Here is a 27895-nt window from a genome sequence, read left to right as displayed (position 1 = left end):
AGAAGACAACTAACATGGAACGTTATGGTAAGAACATAACTTCTATATGTTAAGTTGTCAATCTCCTTCATTCTTGCTGGATGGGACCGTCCCTAGCACCTTGTCCCGGGTGGCCTATCGGAACAGACTCTTGAGAACAGTGGAACCAAAGTTAGCTCTATGTCTAGAAGCTAAATCCAACTTGTAATGAGAAATGAAGGTGTGTGGAGTAGCCCAAGTAGCCGCTGCACAAATGGTGTCAATAGGCAGCCTGTCTTGGAAGGCTATAGAAGTAGCCAAGGCTCTGGTGGAGTGAGCCTTAGGTTTGTTAGGCAGCTTTTGGTGTCTAACTTCATAAGCAAAGGAAATCAGAGATGTTAGCCATCTGGAGAGTGATACTTTCGAAACTGAAAGTCCCTTCCTGCCTTCTGCATAAGAGACAAACAATTGGTCAGTTTTCCTGATCTGTTTGGTTCTATCCAAATAATACCTTAACTGACGATGAACATCTAGCCAATGCAATTTTTGTTCAGACCTGTTAGAAAAGTTAGGAAAAAACACGGGGAGGTCAATGCTTTGATTTAGGTTAGATACAGAGGCCACTTTAGGTAAGAAGGATGGATTGGTTCGTAAGGACACTCTGTCTTTATGAAACAATAGATCCGGGGGTCGACTGCTGAGTGCATGAAGTTCTGAGACCTTTCTAGCTGAAGTAATGGCTACCAGAAAGAGAGTTTTCCAGGATAGCAATTTTAATGAACAGGAAGCTGCAGGTTCGAACGGGGGAAGAATCAAAGATGTGAGAACTAAATTACGGTCCCAAGAAGGAGGAGGATTTCTTATAGGAGGTCTGAGAAGAAAAACTCCCTTCAAAAAAGCTTTGCAAAGCTTGTGAGACATGATGGCAGAATCTGAGATGCCCACATGAAAGTTAGAAATAGCTGCCAATTGAACTTTAAGAGTAGAAGGAGATGAACCTGCATGGAAGAGTTCAGCTAGAAAATCAAGGACTATTTGGATGGAAGCAGTGAAAGGATCTATGTCCCTTCCTTGAGCCCAATAGGCAAAACGTTTCCACTTACTAAGATAAATTTTCCGAGTGGAAGATTTATGGGAAGCTATCAAAATATCTCGAACAGAGTGAGATATTTGAGGAAGCCTGGCTAAGGTTGGAATTGGAGGAACCAAGCAGTGAGGTTCAGAGAGGGGAGGGAGCGATGTAGTTGACCCGAATGATGGATCAAAAGATCTGGAACTAGGTCCAGATGCCAAGGTTGCTCCAACAGATAATGATGTAGAAAGGGGAACCAAACCTGTCGAGGCCAGTAAGGAGCAATGAGGATCAATGAGGCCTTCTGAGCGATAGCTTTCTGTATCACTTGAGAGATTAGTGGGAAGGGAGGAAATGCATACAGAAGTCCCCGGGGCCAAACTTGGACTAGAGCGTCTCTGCTGGGCTGGCCTGGTAACAGGAATAGGGTGAAATAATCTCTGCACTTTCTGTTTTGGGGAGTAGCAAAAAGGTCGCAGCAAGGCTGACCCCACTTGAGAAAATTTTTCTCCAGAATAGAATCTTTCAGAGACCACTCGTGAGGCATGAGAATAGCTCTGCTCAATTTGTCCGCGATTAGATTGGACTTCCCGGGGATATGCGTTGCTATCAGAAACCGCTGAGAAGAAATCGCCCATTGCCACAGTCTGAGTGCTTCTCGACATAGGGGATAGGACCTGGTTCCGCCTTGTTTGTTGATATACCACACTACAGACATATTGTCCGTCTGGATTGCTATCTTTCCCAAGGGAAGAGAGTCTTGAAGGGCTTGCAACGCTAAAAGCACTGCTCTCATCTCTAGAACATTTATATGCAAGTGGCATTCGTCTGGTTGCCATATGCCCTGGACTGTTCTGCCCTGATAATGCCCTCCCCACCCGATCAGGGAGGCATCTGTTGTCAGAGTAGCAACCGGAGGGGGAGGAACAAAGGGTCTTCCCAGTAAGAGCTGAGGGGAAGAAACCCACCAAAGAAGATGATTCTTGCATGCTTGCGTAATCATAATGGTGTGGGACATCGGAAGTTCCTGGTACGACCACTGTGTGAAGAGCATCCATTGCAGGATTCTCATGTGGAATCTGGCTAATAGAAGTAGAGGGATAGCAGCCGCCATAATCCCTAGTACTTTCAGAACTAATCTGACTTTGGCTCTGTTGCTGTGGAAGAGAAAAGAGACCAGTTTATGATGTCTGCTATTCTTTGGTCTGTTAGTCTCAAGAGACATGTTAATTGTGTCTAGATTTGCGCCTATGAAGGTAATAGCACGACAAGGTGACAAAACAGACTTTTCGCAATTTATTGAGATGCCTAACATTCGACAAATGTGAAAGGTGTAGTTTCTGGCCATTAACAGAAGATGCTTGGTAGGAGCTGTGAGGAGCCAGTCATCCAAATATGGAAACACCTGGAATCCTTGACGTCTCAGGTGAAAAGCTACCACTGCCATACATTTGGTAAACACCCGGGGGGCAGTGGTGAGACCAAAGGGCAGGGCTCTGAATTGAAAGTGACTGGTTCCCAGCCGGAAGCGGAGAAATCTCCTGGAGCGTCTGTTCATTTTTATATGATAGTACGCATCCTGGAGGTCTATACAGCACATCCAGTTTTCCTTTCCCAAAAGGGGTAGGATGGATTGTAGCGTGACCATCCGAAATCGTGTTTTCTTGACCGATTTGTTCAAGATACTGAAATCCAAAATGGGTCTCCAGTCCCCTGTTTTCTTTGGAACCAAAAAGAATTTGGAGTAGATTCCGGATCCTTGCTGGTCTGCTGGTACTGGCTGAATGGCTCTTTTTGCAAGCAACTTTGAAATTTCCAAAGCTGCTTGATCCCTTTGAGCGGGTGGAACATCTGGAAGGGATTTTTTTGATTGATTTGGAGTGCGAAAGAACGGAATGGAATAGCCTTCGGAAATGATGGACTGTACCCACTTGTCTTGACTTAGGGATCGCCAGGCTTCTGGGTACAGTGACAATCTTCCCCCGACTGCCTCGAAGGTGGACAGTCGGGCAACACCTCAGGGATGCTGAAAGGGCTTATCGGAGAAGGTTTCTCGATTGCCCTGGTTCTCGGACCCCTGCCTCTAGGGCGGCGTCTACCATTATTGTTCCCCTCTGCCTCTGGCGGGAACCGACTCTGTCGTCAGGCAAAGTCCCTTGAGATTGTTTATGAACCACATTTTCCCACTTTTCTGGCCTTTGGGGTAAGGCCTAGAAGGAGTAGAAAAACGGACTCCGACGGCAGAAAAGAGTCTTGCCATCCGTCTCGCACCTAGTCAAGGTTTCTTTCACTTGAGGACCAAAGAGAGATGATCCATCAAACGGGAATTAGTGAAAGACGCTTTGAAAGGTCCAAAGTTGCATAGCCGCATCCAGGCATGCCGTAAGGCCACACCTGTCCCTGCGGCTCTGCTCGCTCCATCAGCCGCATATGAAAGGAGGCGCATGGAGGAGTTAGCTATAGAATTTAGGGTAGCCAGCTGAGTGTTCATCTTGTCCTGAAAACCCACAGCCGTAGGATCCTTCAACATCTCACTCGCTTCCTTGATCAAATCTCTTTGAAGGCGAGTGAAATGGCATAGGTAGTTCAGCGGCGCATAGCAAAGGTCGCTGATCGAAAACATCCGCTTCCGTACCTGTCCATAGACCTAGATTCCTTGTTAGGAGGATGGACAGGCACCGAAGGATCAGCTAGTTCCTTCTTAGTGGCAGCAGCTACGACCATAGCATCCATGAAACTTAAGCCCTGTATTCTTTTAGTGAGGAACCATTGTGGACATTCCAGTTGTTGGATATGCCTGGTTAGGTACATACCAAAGGGGGCATCGTACTCAATGATAGGTCTGATGAATGCCGAATACAGTGAGAGAATATTTGATAGTTCTTTAGTCAAATCTCTCTGAAGCCTAGTAAAGTGTACCAGATAATTAAGAGACCGCAGAGCAAAAGTAGCTGAGGTGAACACTCACATTCCAAATCTGTCCATCGCTCTGGACTCCCTATTAGGCACAAGGGCAGAAGAGCTCTAGTCTGCTAGCTCTTTCTTAGTGGCTGCCACCACCACAACATCAACTAGGACTCCTCTGCTCCAGTGGCGTCTGTCTGCAGGTGAGGCCAAAAACTTGTCAGGAAACTTGGGGATGGGCTTGACAGCAGCCAGCTCCTTCCATGCCTGTCAGGAAACCAGATCAATAAGTTCATCCACTGGGTATGGGGTGTTACCCAAGCTGCAGACTGGCTAGAACCAAAAGCCTCCAAAAACACAGATTTTTCAGAAAAGGGAGTTTGGGAATGCCAACCACCTTTCTGCTTCAGGATCTCTAGAATATCTCCAAAGGAGGTGTCATGTGGTGGTGATCTGGGGGGATTTCTCTCAATCAAATCTGGTGTCTCCGTCCCATGGGGGAAGTCTATGCATCCTTCTTACACTTCCTCTTCTGGGGCACCTCTTCCGTGGGATGTATGTTCTGAAGAAGTGTCAGAGGAGAAGGAAGTTCCTTCAATGGAACTTTCTGGAGACTCATTGGAATTGGCTGTCCTTGTAGAATAGGTCTGACCAATTCAGACCTCGGAAGTCAGATCCGTGTTTTGGTATTTCGGTGGATATGTGTTGATGAAAGGGCATTCGATGAACAGCCCTTTTGAAAAGGTAATATAGACTCACTGTATTAACCTTCTTTCTACACTGGTCTAGCACTCTGCTTTAATTGTTATTTTGGATACAGGAATTTTATTTTAAGTTTGATGACCGGGGAAGTCCACTAAATATGGACCCCCTATCATCAACATGAGAGATGGATCAGCCTCATGATTGCTATAAAATAAAAACAAAGATATAGATACACACACATACATACATACACACACACAAAAAAAAAATATATATATATATATATATATATATATATATATATATATATATATATGTATATGGGACTCTTGGACAGTATAAATCTTGCCTGTTTTTAGGAACAGGGGTTTGGGTGTTTGGTTCTTTAGGGGCTGCAAGAAAGGTATGCCCCAGATCCCTTAATATAAGAGGAACAGCTGCAGGTTTGCAGGCATTTTGGCCCAGTAACTTAGAAGTTTGTTTTATGTGCCCTCGATACACCTTTGCCTTACACCTGCAGAACCTCTTTCCTTCTACAGGCTCTCCAAATGGGATTTATTCTTTGGGAGAAGCAAAGAAAAACTGTATTTTTTGTCTAACAGCACAAGGGGGAGACATTTGAGAGGAGCATTCCAAGTTTTTCTCTTCACTTTCAGAGGAGTCTCTACTCATCTTTTTAAAGGAGTGCTCTTGTTCCTTTTAACCGAGGAAACTGCAGATCCAGTAGAATCTGCACTTCACTAAATGCTTTGTAAGGCGTACAGGAGCCACTAAGTCAAAGTGATCTATTGTCTAGGGAAAGCCTGGGATATGAACAGGGGAAAAGACCCTCCTGGCATCTGGCACCCAGATGCCTGCAGACTGCCTAGAACTGGTGATAAATGTTTCTACTTTCTGGATTCTTCCAAAGGATATGTCGGACTTGGATGACCTGTCCCCAGTATGAGCCTTTTAACTTCCCAGTCATGGCCAGTGATTCCCTCAATCACAAGGAAAAACAGGTAACCATCCTCACCTTCAGAATCTGAAGCATGCTGTGGAAATGGACGCCATGAAATACACATTCGATCCTAGAAACCAAATCCTGGTCATAGCCTTGATGTGATGTGCTTTGTTCCTTTGATATGATTGTCACCAAAGGGGGTTTATCAAAGGCCTTAGAAAAGTCAAATGAATAATCCAGGGTTTGCAAAAGTGCCTTATCAGCAACTACACCCTCAAGACACTACAGGACACTGGAAGACAAAGTCATGTCACTTACTTCCCTCTCTACCTTATCTTTAAAACTCTTATTTTTGGAGGGATGTCAGTGACTAAAAATAAGACCAAGGGTGCCCTGGCAGACCAGATGAAGTCCTTGAGTCTCTTCTTGTCTAAGTTGTCCATAAAATATGCTGCCTACTTAAAGGTTTTGGGGTAGGTGAATACATATTAGACCCTACAGTCCTCAATGCTGTGTTCAGGGCCTAAGGAGAAAACACAGAAACTGTGGAAATCATTGTAAGGAATCTGCCTACCACAAAAGCATCTAGAATTTATTAGGTCCTGACATACTTGAACGCCAAGAAGTCCAATGTCATACTAACTAGGCAAAAGTTACACTCTAACCAGTGGTAAGGCAATAAAATATGAACAGTAAAGACAATCAGGACATTTCCCATAAGAGTACTTATCTGTCCTGAGCTTCAGAGCGGGCCAAACCATGCTAGACTACACCAGCACTACCAGTGCATATGCTGCAAATTGCAGCAAGAAAGATCTAATACAGCATTTGTGACCATTGGTTTAATACTCAAGATATCACCACATTCCAGAGAGGTTAGTGTCCGCCATGCTGAGCTCAGGATGTTGAGCCAGACATTCAGAGCCTTCTGTGGCTGAAGTGACAGTACTCGACACAACCACAGTAGTGATCTAAATGAAGATCATTGCAATCTGATGTGAACAGATAAAACCAGGCAACCAGACCTCACAGCATATGTTAGCCAAGAAATCCAAAACAACAGCATGAAAATGGAAGCTTTCACTGCTTTAGAAATGTTATGGATTTAATTTCTTCTCACACAACTATTTCAAACAAAACAGAACATCATCTCTCTCAAACAATGGTACAGTACAGTACAGTACGGTTATTACTGAAGATGGGAATCATAGCAGAAACTGCACAGTTACAGTAATAATTTTTAACGTTCTACAATATTTATATAGCAGACCACTGCCCCTGTAGCTAAGTCTGGCAGTGTCAAGACTCCATATACTCTAAACTACAGTGCAATACTATAAATACTGTGAAGATACAATGAGACTCAAACAAGGGCAGCAAAATGCAACCTACCCTGACTATGATCTTCTACATCCTGGCAGCCAAAAACTAAACTTACTAAATTCAACTTATTTTTATGTTATAACTTTCTCAATGCATTTTATGATTAATGTTCAGAGGTACAAACTCTCTGTGCAGCATAAATCAGTTAAGTGGCTGGAAGGATGTAAATTGTAGATTATCACCTGTCTTAAGTGTAGAAGTGGTTGCAACTACATTACTAGGATGACCATAGTATGTCTGAGTGGTCACAAGTTTGTACTTTAAGTTGGGGCATGTTGTATAAGATACACAGATATTTTAAAATGAAACAAATATACCCATTTGACTCAATGGATGACTTGTTACTTGAATATGATAAGTTCTCATCCCCTGAATTGTTGTGGTATACACCACAGATGGCAAAACTCTGAATGACCTTGCTTGATATAAGTTAACATTCCTGGCCAATATAGCATACTTGTACATTCTTAAGATTTTACTGTTCCTAGATGTGATTAAGCATTTTTCTTCACAGATAACTGGAAGTCATTATTCCATCAGTTTTTAATGCTAAGCTCTAGGTACAACTTTTCTTCAGTGAAAGAAAACTCACAATTTCTTTCCCTGATGATGACTTTTGCTCAGGCTAACCTCTCACTATAACTTATTGTAGCACTGCATTTATAAGTCAGTTGGAGTACATCTCTGATATTATTTTAGTATTTTCTTCAGTCATTGATAACTCTGGAATTACCCAATCTCATATTATTGCTCTAACAAATCTTCATGCATCTCTAGCAAATATGATGCACTTTGCATATCCACTATGTGGAGTTCCTTGCCTTGTCTGTACCTAACGTCAAATCATATTTCGGTAAATTACCTCCTGATACTTCAGAGTTGCTTTCTAGAAATGTTTTCTGAATATCCTTTGCAGGGGGTTGTGGTCTGCTTCTACATGAACATCCTTACCTTAGACATGGAGCTTCTCACATCCACACATAACAGCTAAAAATTCCTTTTCTAACTGGGCATGCCTCTTTTGTGCAGCAAGGAATGTTATTCTCCTGTAGAATCATGGTTCCTATACCAGTATAACAAGTATCCATTTGCAACAAAACTGGCTTATGACACTGGTGCATCTGTAACTAGCTTCTTTAAGTACTTTAACCTTATATGCCTAGTCTCGGGATCTATCTTCTAGCAGTTGGCTTAGTGGTTTAAGTAGTTGTTCATGCGTTGTTTCCTGTGGTCCAAAGGTGCAAGGATTGATTCTCTTAGCCTCCATTACCTACATGTGTGACTCTGAACAAGTCACTTAACCAAACACAAATCCAAGGGTTGGGACGTTGGCATAATGGTTAAGGTATTTACCTTACAGACACAAGGTGCAGGGTTTGATTCTCAAACAGAATAATTGGCTAGGTTTAAAATGACCCACAAGGGCAGTTAGTCTAAAACCAATCTACAAACCTATGAACTAACAACTGTCTTAGAAACAGAGATACATTAGAATTATCAGACACAAAATTTGCAAGATGACGCATCATTCCAGGAAACGCCTGTAATGACTGTTCTCTAGCTTTGGCATCAACACAAATGCTTTGAATTTTTTCAAATTTGCTCTTGTATAACTTGAAATTATGTTGTCTTACTATACTTAACAGCTACAATTCCAAAAATAATACATCATTAATTATGTTTACATCTTCTATACCGCTAATCAGATGTGCAGGAGCTCGCTGGACTACCACTGGTGCTCAAGGATCTATATTACGTCACTGAAATCGTATTTCGGTGAACACCTATTCACCGACTCCTAATCAGCAAAACTTGCTTCTGTGATTCGTGGAATTTGCTAAGGGCAAGGAAATACTTGTCCAGAGAACAACAGAGCAACATGTCAATCGAAACCCCCCCAACTATATATATATATATATATATATATATATACCAAGTCCGAGATTGCACTACAGTTGACAAAAGGGAAAAGTTCTGTTGTTAGCCAGCTATGTCCTTTCCCTTAGTAAATTCAGCAAATGGCTAAAGCGACTTTCACTGATTAGGTGTCAGTAAATAGGTGTTTGCCGGAATACAATTCCGGCAACATAATATAGACCCATACTCACAAAGTATCAAAATGAAGTTTAAGAACTTTACCATAACTTGGCATCTGTGTTTTCCAATTTCATTCTTCCTCACTGATGGGTCCTAGGATCCAATATCAGATCCTATTCGGCCGCTTTTATAACACTATGATCCGAGTCTCAAGCTCCTCCCTCTCCCATTATGCATCACGTCAGCCCTAACTCCTTAGATCGAGTTTGCTGCTCTATAAACAATTTATCATAGAAGATCATGTCCATTTATACACATGCATATACAGTTAGTGAGGAATATAATGGAAAATAGCCATAATCTGGAGCTTAAACTAGGAACCTTTGGGTTTCTAACTCCTCTACATCTCACTAAGCATTAGGCTGCGGGACGGATGGGCGGGATCTGATGAAGAATGAAACTAGACAACACAGATGCCAAGTTATGTTAACGACATAATTTCTAAATCTGATGTCCATTTCATTCTTTCTCACTTTTGGGTCAGACTCCCCAGCTACATAATTCCTTAGGGGACTCTTACGGAAGGATATGCCAGAGCACCGTGGAGCCAAAGGATGTTCTACTCCTGGATACAATGTCTAACTTATAGTGAGACACAAAGGTACGAAGTTTGGACCAAGCTGCTGCAGCAGCACAAATTTCATCAACAAAAGTTCTCGAAGAAAAGGCATTTGAAGAGGCCATAGACCTAGGCAAGTGTGCTTTTGGGGGGGGGGGGTGAGGTAGTTGCATACCTTTTAATGAGTAAAATGGCAGAAATGTAATCAGTAATCCACTTTGATACAGTGACCTTTGACACTGCCTGGCCTAAATGATTGGATGAAAAGGATATAGTTATTCAGATCTTTGATGTTTCTTTGTCCTGTGCAGACAGAAATGCAATTGTCTATGAAAATCCAGGAGATGTAACATGTATTTGCCTTTGTTGGAATGATTTGGGAAAAAGACTGGCAACTGAATTGTCTGGCTGATATTATTCTCCGTTACCACTTTAGACATAAAAGTAAGGTTAGTTCTTAAGGACACCCTATCTTTATGGAAAAAGATACAGGGTGGCTTGAAAGACAATGTTTGTAATTCACATACCCTTTTTGCAGAGGTTACTGCTACAAGAAAAATTGTTTTCCATGACAGAAATTTTATGTCATAAGAATCAGCTGGTTAGAAAGTTTTCTGAGTGAGTCCTTGGGGGACAATGGTTAGATCCCAAGGAGGATAGGGGTCTTTGATTGGAGGCCTAAGTATGAAAACACCTTTCATAAAGGCTTTACATAGTTTGGATACAAATGCAGAGTCTTTTCCTATGTCAAAGCTAGTAATCGTTGCCAGTTGTAATTTTATGGTAGAGAAACTGGCACCATCCTGAAAAGGTGAAGCTAAGAACATAAGTATAGGCAATACAGGAGATGAAAAAGGACTGATATTTTGTTTTGAGGCCCAAATTGAAAACCTCTTCCACTTCCTATTATAAACCTTTTTTGTGCAAGGTTTTTGAGAGGCAAGGATAATATGCCGGACTGGTGAAGCTAGCCTGGACTTTCTTAGTATCACTAGAAGTGGAGAATATAGGGATCATAGATTGGGATGCTGATGTCCTGATGGGTGAGAAATCCTGAATGGGTATCAATATTCATGGGGATATTTAGTGTGGGACCGTAGGAAGGAAAACCATACCGGACGGGGCAATGAGGATCAGAGTGCTCTTCAACCTGCGCTCTTTCTGTAGAACTTTTGGGATCAATGGTATGAGGGGTAAGCATATTGGAGACCCGGAGGCCAATTGTGGACTAGAGCATCCCTTGGAGATTCCCTGACTGGGGGTATCAGAACAAAATACTTGCTGCATGTGTTGTTTAGGGGAGAAGTGAACAGGTCACAGTAAGGTTGGCCCCACCAGCTGAAAATCTGGTTTGCTACTGATTGACTGAGGGACCACTTGTACGGGTTCAAAATGGATCTGCTGAGTCTGTCTGCTAGCACTCTGGTTTCCCCAGGACTGTGCATTGCAAGGAGAAAGCAGTTTGAAGAGATTGCCCATTCCCACACTCTCATGGACCATCTGCACAAGGAGTATAAATGGGTTCCCCCATCTGTTGATGTACCAGACTACTGACATACTGTCTGTATGAACTGCTATCTCCAAAGGAGACAGTCATGGAAGGTCTTCAACATCAGAAAAACTGCTGTCATCTCTATGACACTGATGTGCAACTTGTTCTCTGCTGGGAACCATGTCCCTTGGGTCAGTCTTCCTTTATAATGCCGCACCCACCCTAACAAGGAAGTGTCCATGGTCACTATGGCTGTGGGAGGGGGAAGACGGAACGGCCTGCCTAGATATAGATCATTCGATAGAATCCACCATTGGAGGTGATGTATGTAAATTGCAGCTAGTTTAATTGGGACAGATAATGGATGGAACATTACAGACCACTGAACCACAAGGGTCCATTGAAGTACTCACATGAAAACCTTGCTAGAGGTACCAGGAGTATTGCTGCTGACATAAAACATAGTGCTCTCAGAATCAGTCTTGCTGCAGGGGCTGGAAAATCCAGAAAGATTTGTACCTGTTGTCTCAGGGATACTACCCTTTATAGGGGTAATGCTGCTATCTGTGTAATTGTGTTAAATTGTGTTACTATGAACTGCAAGTTCAACACAAGATTTAGTTTTGACTTTGCCATGTTTACTGTGATGCCAAAAAGGTTGAAGATCCATAGTAGATATTGTGTGGCTCGAAGAATTTGATGCTTTGTTGGTGCAGTTATGAGCCAATTGTCCTGATATGGAAACACCTGGAATCCTTGTAGTCTCAGGTGAGCTACTACCACTCCCATGCATTTGGTAAACACCCGGGGGGGGGGCTGAGGTAAGACTAAAGGGCAGAGCTCTGAATTGATGAAGATTGGCTCCCAGCTGAAAACACGTGTTTCTTGGACCACCTGTCTATTTTGATATGACAGTATGCATCCTGGAAATCCACAGAGCACATCCAGTCATCCTTGTGAAGAAGTTGCAAAATGGACTGGACCGTAACCATCTGGAACTTTGATTTCTTGACATACAGATTTAGTTTGCTTAGTTCTAAGATCGGTCGCAGGTCAGCTGTCTTTTTTGCCACCAAAAGGATGCATGAATAAGTTCCGGATCCTTGTTGCTCTGTCGGGAATTTTTGAATGACTCTTTTTTTCTAGAAGTTTCTAAACTTTGTGGATGGTGAACTCCTCTGACTAGGGATTAAATTTTCTACCCCGCAGGTGACAGGTCCGGGAGATTTGGGACTTGGAGGTAGAAGGAAAAAGAGAATATAGTAACCTCTGAAAATTATATTTAGCACCCAGTGGTTGTTTGTTAAATTTGTCCAAGCATCTAGGTGTAATGACAGATGGCCCCCAACTGCCTCCAGAGAAGGGCAGTCAGACAACATTTCAAGTGCGATGATAGGACTTATCAGAGAAGGGATCTCAGAAGCCCAGATTTTGCAGTCTCCCTCTGACTCTCGGGCAGCGTCTGCTATTGAATGTACTTGAGGATACTGGAAATGACCTTGAGATTTTTTGAACCAAAGTTTCTTAGCGTTTCGCTAGTTCCTTGAAAAAGTCCTCTGCAGGGTAGAAAATTTGATCCCTACTGCAGACAAGGTCTTTCCCTCCTGTTTAGTGCGGGTGAGGTTTCCTTGACAGATAGACCAAAAAGGGAGGAACCATCAAAGGAGGCATTGGTGAAAGATGCCTTAAAGGGGACTGTGAACATGCAGAGCCTCATCCAGGCATGTCGCCTACAGGCTATGCCTGTTCCAGCTGCTCGACAGGTGCCCTCTGCAGCATTAGAGATTAACTTAACTGAGGAATTAGCTAAAGAACAGAGAGTGGCCAACTGGGAAAATACCTTCTTGAGGTCCTTCTCCTACCAGGTCTCGGTAAGAATGAGTGAATGGTATGTTTACTGATGTATAATTTGCATTTGTATTGATCCTCAAGATCTCAATAAAGTAACTGGCATACAGCAGTATTCATTTAATAAGCATTCTTTTTAGTACTAGATGCAGTCCACTTTTCTGGGAGCAGGTACAGCATATGCTAATCATGTACTTTAAATGCATCATAGGAAAGTATAGAATCTGATGATGTCCATTTCATTATTCCTCACTGATGGTTCCTAGGATCCAATAATCGGATCCGATTCGGCTGCTTTTAAAAGACTATGATCAGTGTCTTGAGCTCCTCCCTCTCCCATAATGACTCACATCCGCCCTAACTTTTCAGATCTTCTTTACCACCATTCTTTTACCTTTAATTTCACTCTAACTGCTTCTTAATGACACCTAAGCTTCCTGTTCACTTCACTCCCTGTTCAATTCTACCAATGAGAATTACTTATTCTTTCCTTGGAGTATATCATTGGCACAACACTAGGCTTTATTCAATTTGATATTCTCCTGCCAAATTTCCTAAGTCTCTACATAAGTCACAATAGTCATGCAGGATATCACTGGTATTCTCTGCAGTGTATGTGAAAGGTTTCTATGACTCCTTGAGTGTTCCCATGCAATCATCATCATTACCTTGTGAATTAACTTTATGATCATTATGTTCTCCAAAGCAAATGACCCAAAACAACAGAAAAATTAGCTTCTTTAAATATTACTGGTTGAAAAAGAATCAAGTATTTTTGTTTGTTTTTAAATTCAAATTTCAGCAGTTTTTGACCCAATGGTACCAGCTGGTGGACAGGGGTAAGGTTAACAATGTGCACTATGAACTCTCTTCTGAGCCATTCAGCTTCAAGGCTGAAATAGCAACTTAAGATAAATATTATACTCTGCATCTGTGTCCAGTTTAAATTCCAAATTCTAGACTAGATTCATGGTACAAAGGAATGGAGCCCTGCACATCAGTCAGGTGACCAAGGCTTGATTAGTTAGTGGCCCTAGCAAAAGAGAAGCCAGACAGTGAGACACTTCTCCTTGATTGGGGGGGGGGTGCCTGCACTCAAGAGCACATAGTGATGGTACAAGTCCCCCCCTCAGAGGAAGACAATTGCCTGTGCTTCAGGGTTGGTAACTGAGATTGCTTGATGGTAATGTCCCTTGCTGAAATAACAGAACACCCACTGCCCAGTGTATAGCCAAGTGTGTGCAGAGACCTAGGGCAAAGATTAAAAAAATAAAATAAAATAAAAACAGTGGCTGCCTTAATGATGGGATAGACCCTTTTGGCTGACTCTTGCTCTCACAAAAGTGGGAAAAATAGTACAACTGGCTCAGGCGGGGCTGATGGTTTATAGGCAGTGAGGGTGCACAATAAGCAACAATTCACATTTTGTCTATTAATTCTCAGAATCTCTCTCCAACATTCAAATCTACATTCATTTCTCACTGCTTCTGAAACCCTAGAAATATTTTCAGATTTCAATGTGTCAAGTGTTATCACTACAGCAGGACTCACACAAGTTCATTTTCACATTTCTATTCAGTAACATAAAGATTATTTTGATTACACTTCTCCTTCCATTTACACATCTTGGGAAAATGTAATTTTCTCACACTGATTCTGCAAAAAAGATCAAATTGCTGGTTAAGGACTCTTCTCATGGTTACAACTGTACTGCATGAACTATAAATTAAAATGTGCAAGTATTTGCCTGCTTTCCATATGCATTTTAATGTGGTTCTCGTTCTCAAATCTATTACCTTAATTTTACTTTTTCATTATTTAACTTGCATCTTATTTTACACACCTAGTTTCCACAGATAATTCTTTAACTGTAAAACAGAAATTCAGTTGTTCTGCATATATATGCAGACATTTGATAAGATCAAGTCTACTTATGTTACTTGTCTACCTCTTCTTTCTTCATTTCTTATATACATTTTTCTTTTATTATACAAACTATACAAAACTCACTTTTTTTTGGTTCAACTCTTCATCTCAGTAATAAATGCATCTTTAGTTACTGAAGGAACTTGGGGTCTTGTAAAAAAGTGATGAATATATAGCAAATTCTTAACTGATTCAAAATAATTCCTGTACTTCTCTTTATGTGTCATTATTTCATCATTCTTCATTTTAAAAAAACTAAGAGATAATACACTGCACATTTGCAGGCTTCTACGTAAATCAACAATTTTTTACGGAATGAATCAAGTTTCTGGATCCAAAGCTTCCACTTTTCAGCCAAACTTCCTTCTGGCAAGAGAAATTCTGTTGCCTGTAGTTGACATTTTTCATATAATATAGCAATTATACTTCTTTACAGGGTAAGTGGACTAGTCTGTTGACTCTTTTCAGCAATGACCCAAGCTCAAGCAGCAGAAATACATTATGGTCTCTCTAATCAACAATATTACATACAGAATGAGTACATAGCAAATTTCAGAACATATACAATTTAATGCAGATAGGGTAAGATTAAAAAGATACAGTCAGAGCAGAGCACATTGAGAGAAAAGAAAGAAAAAATATGTATAAAATGCAAGCCATGACATGCATAAAATACAGTAAAATTATACATATAATACATAAACTCCTATATACATATGGAATATATGCAAATAGGATACCACATTATAAGGTAAGAAAAGTTTTTTAAACATATTCTATTATCCATGACATGGGATGTTAACTTACCTCACACAGTCACGGTAGCAGCTGCAGCTAAGACTCAATAAAGAGATGCTCTTTAAATGCACTGTTAAAGCTTTTAATGGTTTCTAGATTTCTGATGTCTGTAGGCAGGGATTTCTAGGTAGGAGGTCCCAACTTAGATAAGCCTCTCTCAGCTACAGCAATTTTAAAAATAGGCTGTACTACACAGAAACTGTTGTCCTGCTCTGATTTCGTAAGGGTTGTCTTGTAAATTGTAAATGTAGTTTCACTCTTAAGGGGCAATACTATGTTTCTTCACTTCTACAGAAGTATTTCTGACACCATACAAGCATATGGACAGACAGAGCTGAGACTAGGCTGTTTGGTGCCCTGGACAATGTGAAGTTAAAGACCAAACAAAAGTCCACTCAAAATTAAGGTTGCCCTGCTAAACTCCCAAAACTGATCACAAAAAAGAAAAGAAAAGAAAAAAAAAGGCATCAGCTAGCAAACAGTCATTCATGAATACACAGTACATACAGAATGGCTTTTTGTTCACACCTCTGCTAAACTGTAATAAAGAGCGGTGACACTTCTGCTACATGTCAGTGACTATACAAAATCCTCAGCCTATTAAGTATCAATGCAATACCTCTTTGCTAGACTGCAGAATTAAGCTATACTAACTCCCTGCTACAATTTTATCACACAAACACTGAGTAACTGTCATTTAAGCAGTAGCACCTTAGAACTACAGTTGCTTTGTTGATTGCCAATATTATGTTAACACCTCAATTACATTGCTGAATGTACCCACAAACAGATTATAACCGGAGTACATCCCACCCCCTTCCCTTGCTATAGCTTTACGGATAACCAACAAATAAAAACAAGACACATAATCTGTGTCTAGCTGCTCTGAGATATGCAAACTGAGACTTCTAGAATATGTGTGTGTTACATGACGTGCATATCAATGTAGCTAGCTCATTACCATTACAATTATATACACCATATATATGATAGTTTCATTTGGTCTAAAAACTCCATATAAAAAGTCCTGAAATCTTTCTAACAAAGATCCCAGAAATCTTCAAACAGCTAAGTTGCTCCTGTAACTTCAATCTGCCAACAAGTTTACAGATATCCTCATAAAGATGTGAAATGAATCTGGATTTTTTAAATAATACGGTAATCAATGAGGCCATATCCTCCATAGTAGAGATTCTCAATTCACTATTATTTAATTTTGTAGCAAGGTCAAATATTGTAGTTTTAACTCCCAAAGACAGAGAGAAGTTGAGCTCCTGACTCCTAAACTTAAAACATACTCCACTTTGAGTCCTTGTGACTTACATCGCTTTTCCTTCTGCTGAGTAGATTCCTGAATGCTATTTCACTCCGATATCAATTCTTAATAAGGGAGGCCATTTTCAATTTGCTTATCTGAATGTCAATCTCTTCTTGCATCATTTACTCAGTACCATCATCTGAATGGTTTCTGAAAACTTGGAGATGGGCATTCCCAAGCCAGCCAAGAGCCCTGCAACCCATCTGTTTTTTCATAGGAAACTATATCAGCCCATCCATTCTCTTATAGTGATAGTCAGTTAATAGGCAGTGGGCCAGTTTGCTGGGGCTGTGGGGTTGCCTACCATCTTCCCTGGGTGGAACAGCCCCCCTTAGTTTTACATCAAGCTCCAAACTGCCGGCCTCCAGGAAAGTCTCAGCACAGCAGGCTCTCTACATGTTTATTCCAGAGGTGAAACACCTAGTGCTCCTGGTATGCATCAGCCAAGTGACAAGCCCAAGCTACCTCTCCCCTCACACCAGGATGGGTGAGTCAGCATCGACTGCTTATTCCCATTCTCGATGGCCAGCTCCTACAGACACCAAGCTACTAATCGAACTTGGGTTGTCTGCAGCAAGATCATGATTTCATCTCTATGCCATGGAGCATCAAACATGATACAGAATATAAACAGCTCCAGTAGAATCAACAGCAATATATGAAGAAACTCAGATATTAATCTGCTGCAATCTGCAAAAAGTGTTAGTAAGCTGAAACAACCAAAACACTATTTACTAGCTTGCCATCACCTTGGAAAGTCATTATCCAAACTTATCATGAAACTAAAGATTAGTGTTTGTTGCCAGTATACGTATTCTCCACAGTAGATATTTACACTAAGGTCCTAGTACCTGGTAGTTTGGTATATTTAGTAGTACATGCTGTATAGATCCCCCAAGTAAGATCCACTGATCAAGTGGAAGATGAAGATCACATGTTCTGTTAAAACAGCAGGGGAATGCCTAAATGACCTAAACTGGGATTCTCTAACCACAGTAAGATGTTTCTGTTGCAAAGAATAAGGTACTGCTTCTGAAAATTGAATAGCTGGCTATATATCAACAGTAGAAGCAATTCACTTTGAGAACTTTTAACTTTTGATATTACTTCAAATTTTAGAGCTTACTAATGATGTTAAACTATTCAACAACCTATCCCTCTACTTGACTAAAATGAAAAGGACAGATCTACTGTGAATTAACAACTCTGTAAAGAAACCACATCTAATCTACAAAATGAGAGGTTTTATGCAATGAATACTTTTTAGAAGAAAAAATAAAAAGTACATGGAAAGAATTGCAAGCCAAGTTCTAGTTCACTATAAACAAGACACAAACAAAGTCCAAGTTCTAGTCAGAGTGCATCTTAACATATCAAACTAGATTTTAATTGCAAAGAGTAAAAAAATATAACAAGGGAATACTATTGTTATGAGTCACTAAAACAATGAATTGTTCTACCTGTTATACGTATGTTGCATGGAATGCCAAAGGGATAACCTCCCACAATGCCGTTTCCAAAATTCCAGATGCACTCCTGTCTCAGGTTTAGTTCCTTCTCCATAAACTAACAAAATAATAAAAAAGGTTAGGATGTCAAATTAATTCTGACACTGAATCACAGCACTAAGTAACACATTAATGGTCTGTTTAATACATTGTATATTTTAAATTGTGCATCTGATTTTAAAAGATAGATCAGTTCATACTTAAATGCTGTTGCTTCTTAATGTTTCTTTTTCTATCCATCCTTTCAGATCAGCAATGACTAGGTTCTACAGGCCTTCAACAAAATCTTCATAACTGTTCCACTTCTTTGTCTTCTTTCCCTTTTAATGTTGCAAGCCATTACCTTCCCACAAAACGCACACACACATACACCAGCACATGACTCAACGTTGTAACTCACTGATACCATCTTTGACATATAGCGGATATAAAAAGTGTACACAGGCCTGTTAAAATGTGAGGTTTTTGTGATATAAAAAAATTAGACCACAATAAATAATGTCAAAATTTTTCCCACTTTTAATGTGACCTATAACCTGTACAATTCAATTGAAAAACAAACAAATCTGTTAGGGAAATAAATATAAAAAACGTACAATAAGCTGGTTGCATAAGTGTGCACACCCTTAAACTAATACTTTGTTGAAGCATCTTTTGATTTAATTTTAGCATTCAGTCTTCTTGGGTACACACCTGCCATCAAGTAAAGAGACTCTGATTAACCCCAAATAAAGTTCAGCTGTCCTAATAGGATTTTTCTGACATTTACTCACTTGCCTGCTACAGCAAAAGCCATGGTTCACAGACAGCTTACAAAGCATCAAAGGGATCTCACTGTTGAAAGGTATCAGTCAGGAGAAGGGTACAAAAAAATTTCCACAGCACTGGATATACCATGGAACACAGTGAAGACAGTCATCAAAAAGTGGAGAAAATATGGGACAACAGTGACGCTGCAAAGAACTGGACGTCCCTCCAAAATTTATGAAAAGACAAGATGAAAACTGGTCAGGGAAGCTGCCAAGAGACCTACACAGCAACACTGAAGGAGCTGCAGGAATTTCTGGCAAGTACTGGTTGTGTACTACATCTGACAACAATCTCCCGTATTCTACATATTGCAACAACAAACAACGAACTAAGAACAAAAAACGAGCTTGAAGAACAGACCACCCAGGAAAATGTAAAAAACGTTTTTTTTTTTTTTTCCCTAGGGGTCTATCGTTTGTGCCCGATTCACATTTTAACTTAGTCAAAACCATCATTGACCTCAAGCTGTTTGTAAGAAAATTGAATTTAAGAATTGTAATGGGTGATAAGGGTTCTACTACTAGTTCCCTTAAAATTTCTAGTGTATTCAACCCTCCTTTGCATGAAATGTTACGGCTTTTTGAGAGAATGTGTGAGTATGATTTAAGGGCCCTGGCTGTTAGTAAACCTTGTAATTTTAAACAAGGTTTCAACATCACTAGACGTCAACGAGAATTCATTACAATGTTGTAGAATTGCAACATCAGGGTTATGAAACCTGACAAGGGGGGTGGTTTGGTTTTTAAGGATTATTTTCTTTATGATGAAAAAATGTTGATGCTGTTGAACACTGAGTCTTATGTTTTAGTTAGTATCAACAAAGTTAACATTGCTTACACTAAAATAAGGGGAATTATAGAAGACCTATTTCTGGAAAGGGTGATTGACATCGAATTGTACCAGTATTTGATGGTGTTAGCCCCTAAGCTTCCGGTCTTGTTTGGAATCCCCAAAATCCATAAATCCATTTCTGACCCTCCTTTTAGACCTATAGTGAACGGCCGAGGCTCTATCACTTACGCATGTGCCAAATTCATAGACAGTGTTTTAAGCCCATTGGTCAACTAAGAGTCCCAGATTTGTAAGGATTCGTGGAGTTTTCTTCAGGATATCAACAAAATTCCATTTAATAAGAACTATTGGTTTTTGACCATTGATATTAAAGATTTATATACTGTCATTCCTCAGAATTTGGGTATGCAATGGGTTCGTGAATTCTTAATTGATAAGAGGATCGATGAAAACACCATTTATTTGATTGAAACATTATTGGAGATTGTTTTAAATTACAACTTTATGTTGTTTGATGGCAAAATTTTCTTACAAAAATCAGGGGTGGCAATGGGTTCCCCTTGTGGTGGTAGCTTTGCCAATTGTGTGTTAGCCTACTGGGAAAGGTCATTTTTGTTTACCAACGCACTGTTTGATGAGTGTGTCGCCTGGTACACTAGGTACCAGGACGACATGTTCATCATTTGGAAAGCACCACCATCTCTAGTTCCAACATTTATTACTAGCATTTCTAGTACGACAGACTTTTTGGAATTCACGTATAGCTTACAGGAGATAAATATCAACTATCTAGACATTTTGTTATCCAAAGACACAGTTAACTTGAAATATAAAAGTGTCATTTATAGAAAGCCCACATATTCAAATGCTTTCCTCCATTTCACCAGTTGCCACCCTAGCCATCAAAAGAGAGCTGTTGTGAAGGGACAGATGGTTAGGGTGGCCAGGATGTTATCTGATGAAGAAGATTTTCTAGTGGAATGTGAGCATTTGAGTGCTATGTTCATTAACAGGGGGTATCCACCCCGCTTTGTTTATGAAATTAAATCTGAGGTCTGAGGTCATGTATAAAAGACACTCTGGTTTTTATAAACCAATATTGATTGGGAACATTAGTACTCATGAGGGTGAGCTGGTGACCCTTAATGAATCGCAAAATATGATCAATATTAATGTCCCCTTTGGAACTAGCTTTCTTTGTACATACAGCGTAGATCATCTTGAAATAAGGAAGTTATTTAATAAGAACTGGGCTCTCATCGCCGAAGGCATTCACCTTTGTAGTAAGTTATGTGACAGCCCTAGAATTATATTTAGGAGGGGTCACAACTTGAAAGTATTACTGGAAGTAAAATAACAATTTGGGAATAATCAAAATTTTGGGATGACAAAATGTGGGGCATGTAGACAGTGTAAGTACGTCTGTACAGACACTAAGGTTAAAGTCAGAGATCAAACATTTAATATTATGGGAAAATTTAATTGTGAAACTAGAAGTGTGGTTTATGCTGCGTTTTGTCAGAGATGCGCTGCTTTTTACATAGGCAAGACCGAAAGGAAATTAAAGCAGCGCATCTATGAGCACGTGTACGCCATCAACAAAAAAGATCTTAATAACGCTCTTGCTAGGCATGTTAGCGAATTTAATGACCATCATTTTAAATTTACTATTCTTAGTAAAATTATTACTGACATTAGGGGTGGTCCCTGGCAGATTCAGCTGGAAATGGATGAATTATATTGGCAAATTCGTACTGCAGCTCACATGTATCCTGGTCTGAATGACCATGTCTCCATTAGTTGGATTTTGAAATATTTTTCAATGAGAAGATTAAATAAGTGTTGATCCGATTAATTCTGCTCATTAGCTATTAGCTATTTGTATTTTTTGCATATACTGTGAATTTTCAATTTATGATTTTATCTTTTGTTAAGGTTTTATTGTTATTCCTGGTTTAAGGTTGATTTTTATTATATATATATATATATATATATATATATATATATATATATATATATATATATTCTTTTGATGTTATTGTTATTTCCGGTTAAAGGTGGATTCACCTGGTTGTTTTATACAATTAATGTTGTATAATTGATTTTTTAATTACGTGTGATTGAATAATTAATATTTCTATTAGGACATAAAAAGATGGTTGAAAGTTAATTTTGGTATTTTATGTCTGAAGAAGGAGTGACATTGTGCTCTCCGAAAGCGTTAGCTAATAAAACGTTTTTTACATTTTCCTGGGTGGTCTGCTTCTTCTAGCTCGTTTTTTGTTCTTAGTTCGTATTCTACATATGTGTGGGCTATGGGGTAGGGTTGCAAGACGGAAGCCTTTTCTTACACAGAAAAACATCCAGGCCCGGCTAAAAGTTGCAAAACAATATATCAAGTCTCCCAAAAGCATGTGGGAAAATGTGTTATGGTCTGAGGAGACCAAGGCTGAACTTTCTGGCGACAATTTCAAAAGGTACGTTTGGCGCAAAAACAACACTTTGCATTACCAAAAGAACACCATCCCCATGGTGAAACATGGTGGTGGCAGTATCATGCTTTGGGGTTGCTTTTCTTCAGCTGGAACTGGGACTTTAGTCAAGGTGGAGGGAATTATGAACATTTCCAAATACCAGTCACTTTTGGCCCAAAACCTTCAGGCGTCTGCTTGAAAGCTGAAGATGAATTTCTCCTCTCAACATGACAATGACCCCAAGCATACATCCATATCAACAAACGAATGGCTTCACCAGAAGAAAATTAAAGTTTTGGAATGACCCAGCCAGAGCCCAGACCTAAATTCAATAGAAAATCTGTGGGGGTAACCGGAAGAGGACTGTGCACAAGTGATCCCCTCGCAATCTGACAGATTTGGGGCACTTTAGCAAGGAAGAGTGGGCAAATATTGCCAAGTCAAGATGTGTCATGCTGACAGACTTCTACCCCAAAAGACTGAATGCTGTAAATAAATCAAAAGGTGCTTCAACAAAGTGCAGCCAGCTTATTGTACATTTTTATTTTTTTATATTTTTTCCCCTAACAGATTTGTTTCGTTTTTTCAATTGAATTGCACAGTGGGAAAAATTTTGAAATGATTTATTACTGTCTAATTTTTTTTAAATCACAAAAAACTGTCATTTTAACAGCAGTGTGTACACTTTTTATATCCACTGTATATGAATTTCTCAGAATAAGAGTCTGCAGGACAGCAACACAAATAATTTCAAATCTGGGCTGTTTATCTACAATATGCTTTTGCAGGGATATCAGATAGGCTGTACCACAGAGCTTCACTACAGAGAGATTTTCTTCCAGCCTGCTGATTAATTTCTTATCTTTTCAGCACCCAGGTAATCAATATGAACATTCCAGAATCAGAAAATATGAATGAAAAAGTTTCCACAGCTGTCCAAATAATTGCTGTATTAAACTTTGGGCAATATGTCATTTGTTTGCTGTAAATATGTAATGTGTAGTTGTCTCTTTAAATTGATTTTTATATGTATTTTCTAAATGAAAGGGATATGTTGCATTTATAAACTAATACCAGACATCAATGGAAAGGTAAATCAATGCACTGTGGACAGCTTCTGCTGATGTCAGCAACAATTGTTTCTAAGAAATGAATGCAGCTGTGTGCTGGCAGAACTGCTTTTGGGGAACTTCATGCTGGGTACAATATGGATGGAATTCTGCCTAGCAAGAGAGATACCTGATAAGGGAAAATAAGAAGAGAGGAATCATAGCAAAAATCACAGATTCCATCTGCCTAACAACAGAAAGAGTGCATGAGAAAGACAATGTACACTCCCTTATGGAAAGAGGCTAACAGCACTTTGAATTTTAATAGGCGTTTCTTCAGTACTCATTTTAGGTATCTTTAGAGTAGCATATAAAGTAGCAATATTAGATCACTAGTAGGCTGTGACTCAACACTTTCTTGGTTGTAACTTAGCATGACTTTCCACCTTGCCTCCATAACAAGCAACAGTTTCTTCAGGTGAATGAACACTTTATGAATAAAAATGCTGTTATTACTTTGTCCATGAGCATCAATGTGTCATCATTTTTTCTTTCAAATGGGAACACATTCTGGACAAGAAAAGTAGGTAAGAAGATAGCTGTGGTAAAGACAAGAGAAGCTATGCAAGTCCACACAACAGAGTATGTATGGCAGGAGAACAAACGAAATAAGAAATCCACATAGCAGACAAACACATAACGTTAGGGAACCTGATGAATGAAAAAATAGCTCAGATGATATCAGCCAAGTGAGGACTCTAAAAATAGGAAACCTATGTCCGCAGACAAATGATAACAAGGAAAATGAGAATTATAAAGAAAACTCTGGACATATTGAGCTCACCAAGAAATGAAGTCATTCAGATTGTTATATCACCATTATCTGCACGTTTTTAAGTGTATTACATGATTCTCTAACTGAAGTAAAGACATGCAATGTAGATTGCCAGGAAAATCAGAGCTGACAGACCAAATGTTCTTACTAGCATACAAATGTCTGTATCTTACAAAGTATTTGTGTACTGTAAGGAAATGACAAGTTAGAGATATGTATACTGTTCTACCTGTGCATGCTGGTTTAACAAGATGACACAACAGTAAAATGAACACCCATTTGATTTATGAAATCAGAGACTTATATATATATATATTGAGCATTCCTGAGGTTTTCACATGAGCACGCCAGGCTGAAGTAAAATGTGCACATTTCAAGTGTCTGCCTCTTTGGTAATATCTCTGACTTCCATTTCTTGCTTACACTAAGTGAAATATGGTTTTAGATTTGTAACTTCAAAAGAAACTTCTATGGGTACCAAGAAAGTACAGTTTTGTACCTACCATAAATGTAGATGTTCGATAGGTATGCATCTGCAGTCATAACATATGGGTTGTCCTGCCTCAGGCAGCCCTTCGGTCGGCCGGATTCCAAAGTCTGGGTCTGGCCTTGGCTGATGTCACACTTCACCTGACGTCATAGCTCCTGGGGTATAAAGGCATCAGCCGACGCCATTTTCCTCAGTGTTTCTTGCCCCAGATGCCAGGTGCCCTCTAGGAAGGCTAAATTTGGATAAAAGTAGAAAATTCCAAACAGTAGAAAGCAAAAAATATATATATATACATATATACATACAAACAAATATACCATAATAGATTCCCCCAGCTAGCTAAGAGAGGGGTAAGTACCCTAGGAATACCACAGTGGGGAAGGAGGGTGGGTAATCCTGACTGCAGATGCATACCTATCGGACATCTACATTTATGGTAGGTACAAAACTGTACTATGTCCCTCAAGGATGCATCTGCAGTCATAACATATGGGTAGAATACCATAGCCAAACTGGGGGAGGAGGCACTAAGATAATGATGGTGTAGTTAAGATCCCTTGTAAAACTGCAGTTGCAAAACCTGCTCGGGATCTGGAGTATAAAGGAAGATTGTAATGCTTGGCAAATGTATGCACGGAGCTCCAAGTAGCAGCTTCTAAAATGTCTTTGGTAGCCACTCCTCGTAGGAAAGCTGTAGTGGTGGTTGTGGCTCTTGTGGAGTGAGGCCTGATATTTTCTGGAGTTGTCTTTCCATGAAAAGAGTAGCAGAATCGAATGCAATTTCCTATCCATTTTGAAATTGTCTGTTTGGAAATTGCTTTTCCTTGCACTCCTGTTGCATATGCTACCAGAAGCTGGTCAGTTTTTCTGCTGGTTTTAGATCTGTCCAGATAGTAGCACAGTTGTCTGTGTACATCCAAGGTGTGCAGTAGTTTTTCCCCCCTGTTCTGTGGGTTAGGGAAGAACATAGGTAAATGAATAGCTTGGTTCAAGGATACCCTGGATACCACCTTTGGCATGAAAGTAGGATTGGTTCTCAGAGACACTCTATCCTGGTGAAAGATAAGGAAAGGCTGCACTGCCATTAATGCCTGTAACTTGGATACCCTTCTTGCTGAAGTGATTGCTAGAAGGAAAGCAGTTTTCCAAGATAAGAACTGTAAGTCTGCTGATGCTGCTGGCTCAAAAGGAAGTGTTAATTTTCCAGCACGAAATTGAGATCCCATGCAGGCAGAGGTGGTTTCCTTGGAGGTTTTACATTTTTGATCCCTCTTAAAAATTGTCTGAGGAGAGGGTGAGAGAGAAGATAGGAGGATCCATGTTGTACTCTGCTGAAATTGCTGAAACATGAATCTTAATGGAAGAATAGGACAGGCCATTGTGGAACAGTTCTGCTAAGTATTCTAGGATGTGTGCTAGGTTTGCCAGTGTGACATTTGTTCTCTTTGATGCACTCCAAATGAGGAATCTCTTCCATTTGGCTGAGTATGTTTTTCTTGTGGAGGGTCTGCGAGCCTCCAGGATAATATCCTTGACCCTCTGGGATAAAACAGATTGGTTTTGTTTTATGCAATTTTCCAGGCAGTTAGCTGCAGCGTTTTCAAGTTTGGATGCAGGGTCTTGTAGTTGTTCTGCGTTAGAAGTAAAGGCCATAGAGGTAGAGGCCATGAGTTCGTCCGAGACATGCTTCTCAGTAGTGGGTACCAATGCTGCCTTGGCCAGTCTGGAGTTATCAGAATCACCTTTGGCTGTTCCTCCCTGATCTTCAGTAGAACTTTGTACATCAATGGGAGAGGTGGAAAGGCATAGACTGTCGGCCTTCCAGCTGAAAGAAAGGGAGTCCACCCTCCAGGCTTGTGGGTGGTATTCTCTTGAGCAGAATGTCTTCAGTTGGTGGTTGAGTGGGGAGGCGAACAGGTCTATCTCTGGCATTCCCCATTTCTTTGTTATGTTTTTGAAGATGTCTGGATGCAGCATCCATTCGTGAGCATCCGTGGTAGTTCTGCTTAAGCTGTCTGCTAGTGAATTCTCTTTTCCTGGTACGAATCTGGCCTGCAGTTGAATGTTGAGATTCAGGCCTAGGTTCCACAGGTCCATTGCCATCCGGCATAGAGGGTAGGAATGTGTGCCTCCCTGTTTGTTGATGTACCACATGACTGTGTTATTGTCTGTCCTTATCAGCAGGTGTCCTTGCTGGAGGAATGATTTGAATGCCTCGATTGCATGCTTCACTGCCAGCATCTCCTTTAGATTTATGTGTAGATTCAGCTGGTCTTGAGACCATAGGCCTTGGATACACTTGTCTTCCATATCGCCCAGCCTAGGTCTGAGGCGTCCGTGATGATGGTCTGCCTTGGCTGTGGATTGTGGAAAGGCAACCCTCTGTTGGTCTAGCAGGCCTGAGCCCACCACAGGAATTCTTTTTTCAGGCATGGAATGATTGGTATCATGGTTTCTAGACTGTGTCTGTGTTGAGACCATACATTCCTTAGGTACCATTGTAATTTTCTCATATGCAGCCTGGCATGTGGGATCAAGATTATGCAAGATGCCATGTAACCCAGGGCCTGCAGGACTTTCCTTGCAGTAAGCTGAGTTTGTCTTGTCAATGCCATGAAGTAGACTGGTAGTTGCTTTTGTTTTTCTTCTGTGAGAAAAGCCATCTGAGTTATTGTGTCCAGTTCTGCACCCAAAATGTTATCCTCTGGGATGGCACTAGTCTTGACTTTTGTATGTTGACTGTGTATCCCAAGGCTTGTAACAGTTGTATGACATAGGCCAAATCCTTTATTATTTTTGTCTTGTTGTCCGCTTGTATTAGGCAGTCGTCCAGGTATGGGTAGATCTGAATTCCCTGAAGCCTGCAATGTGCAATTACTGATGCCAGGCATTTCGTGAATACTCTGGGCGCACTAGATAAGCCAAAGGGCAATG

At 40.3% G+C, this 27895-nt stretch overlaps 1 protein-coding gene across 1 annotated transcript in view; it reads right to left on the bottom strand.

Annotated features, from left to right (window-relative positions):
* DCAF17 (DDB1 and CUL4 associated factor 17) overlaps nt 1-27895 on the bottom strand; it is a 1410723-nt gene that overhangs the window by 486158 nt on the left and 896670 nt on the right. The window contains exon 8 of the mRNA XM_044075525.1: nt 18464-18569. Within this exon, the coding sequence (XP_043931460.1) occupies nt 18464-18569 (106 nt within the window). The remainder of the gene's footprint in view (nt 1-18463; nt 18570-27895) is intronic.

This window comes from Protopterus annectens, chromosome 6.part1 (assembly GCF_019279795.1).
Source record: "Protopterus annectens isolate FY-2018-M chromosome 6.part1, PAN1.0, whole genome shotgun sequence".
Classification (NCBI taxonomy): Eukaryota; Metazoa; Chordata; order Ceratodontiformes; family Protopteridae; genus Protopterus; species Protopterus annectens.
This window is presented reverse-complemented; position numbering and strand designations above follow the sequence as displayed.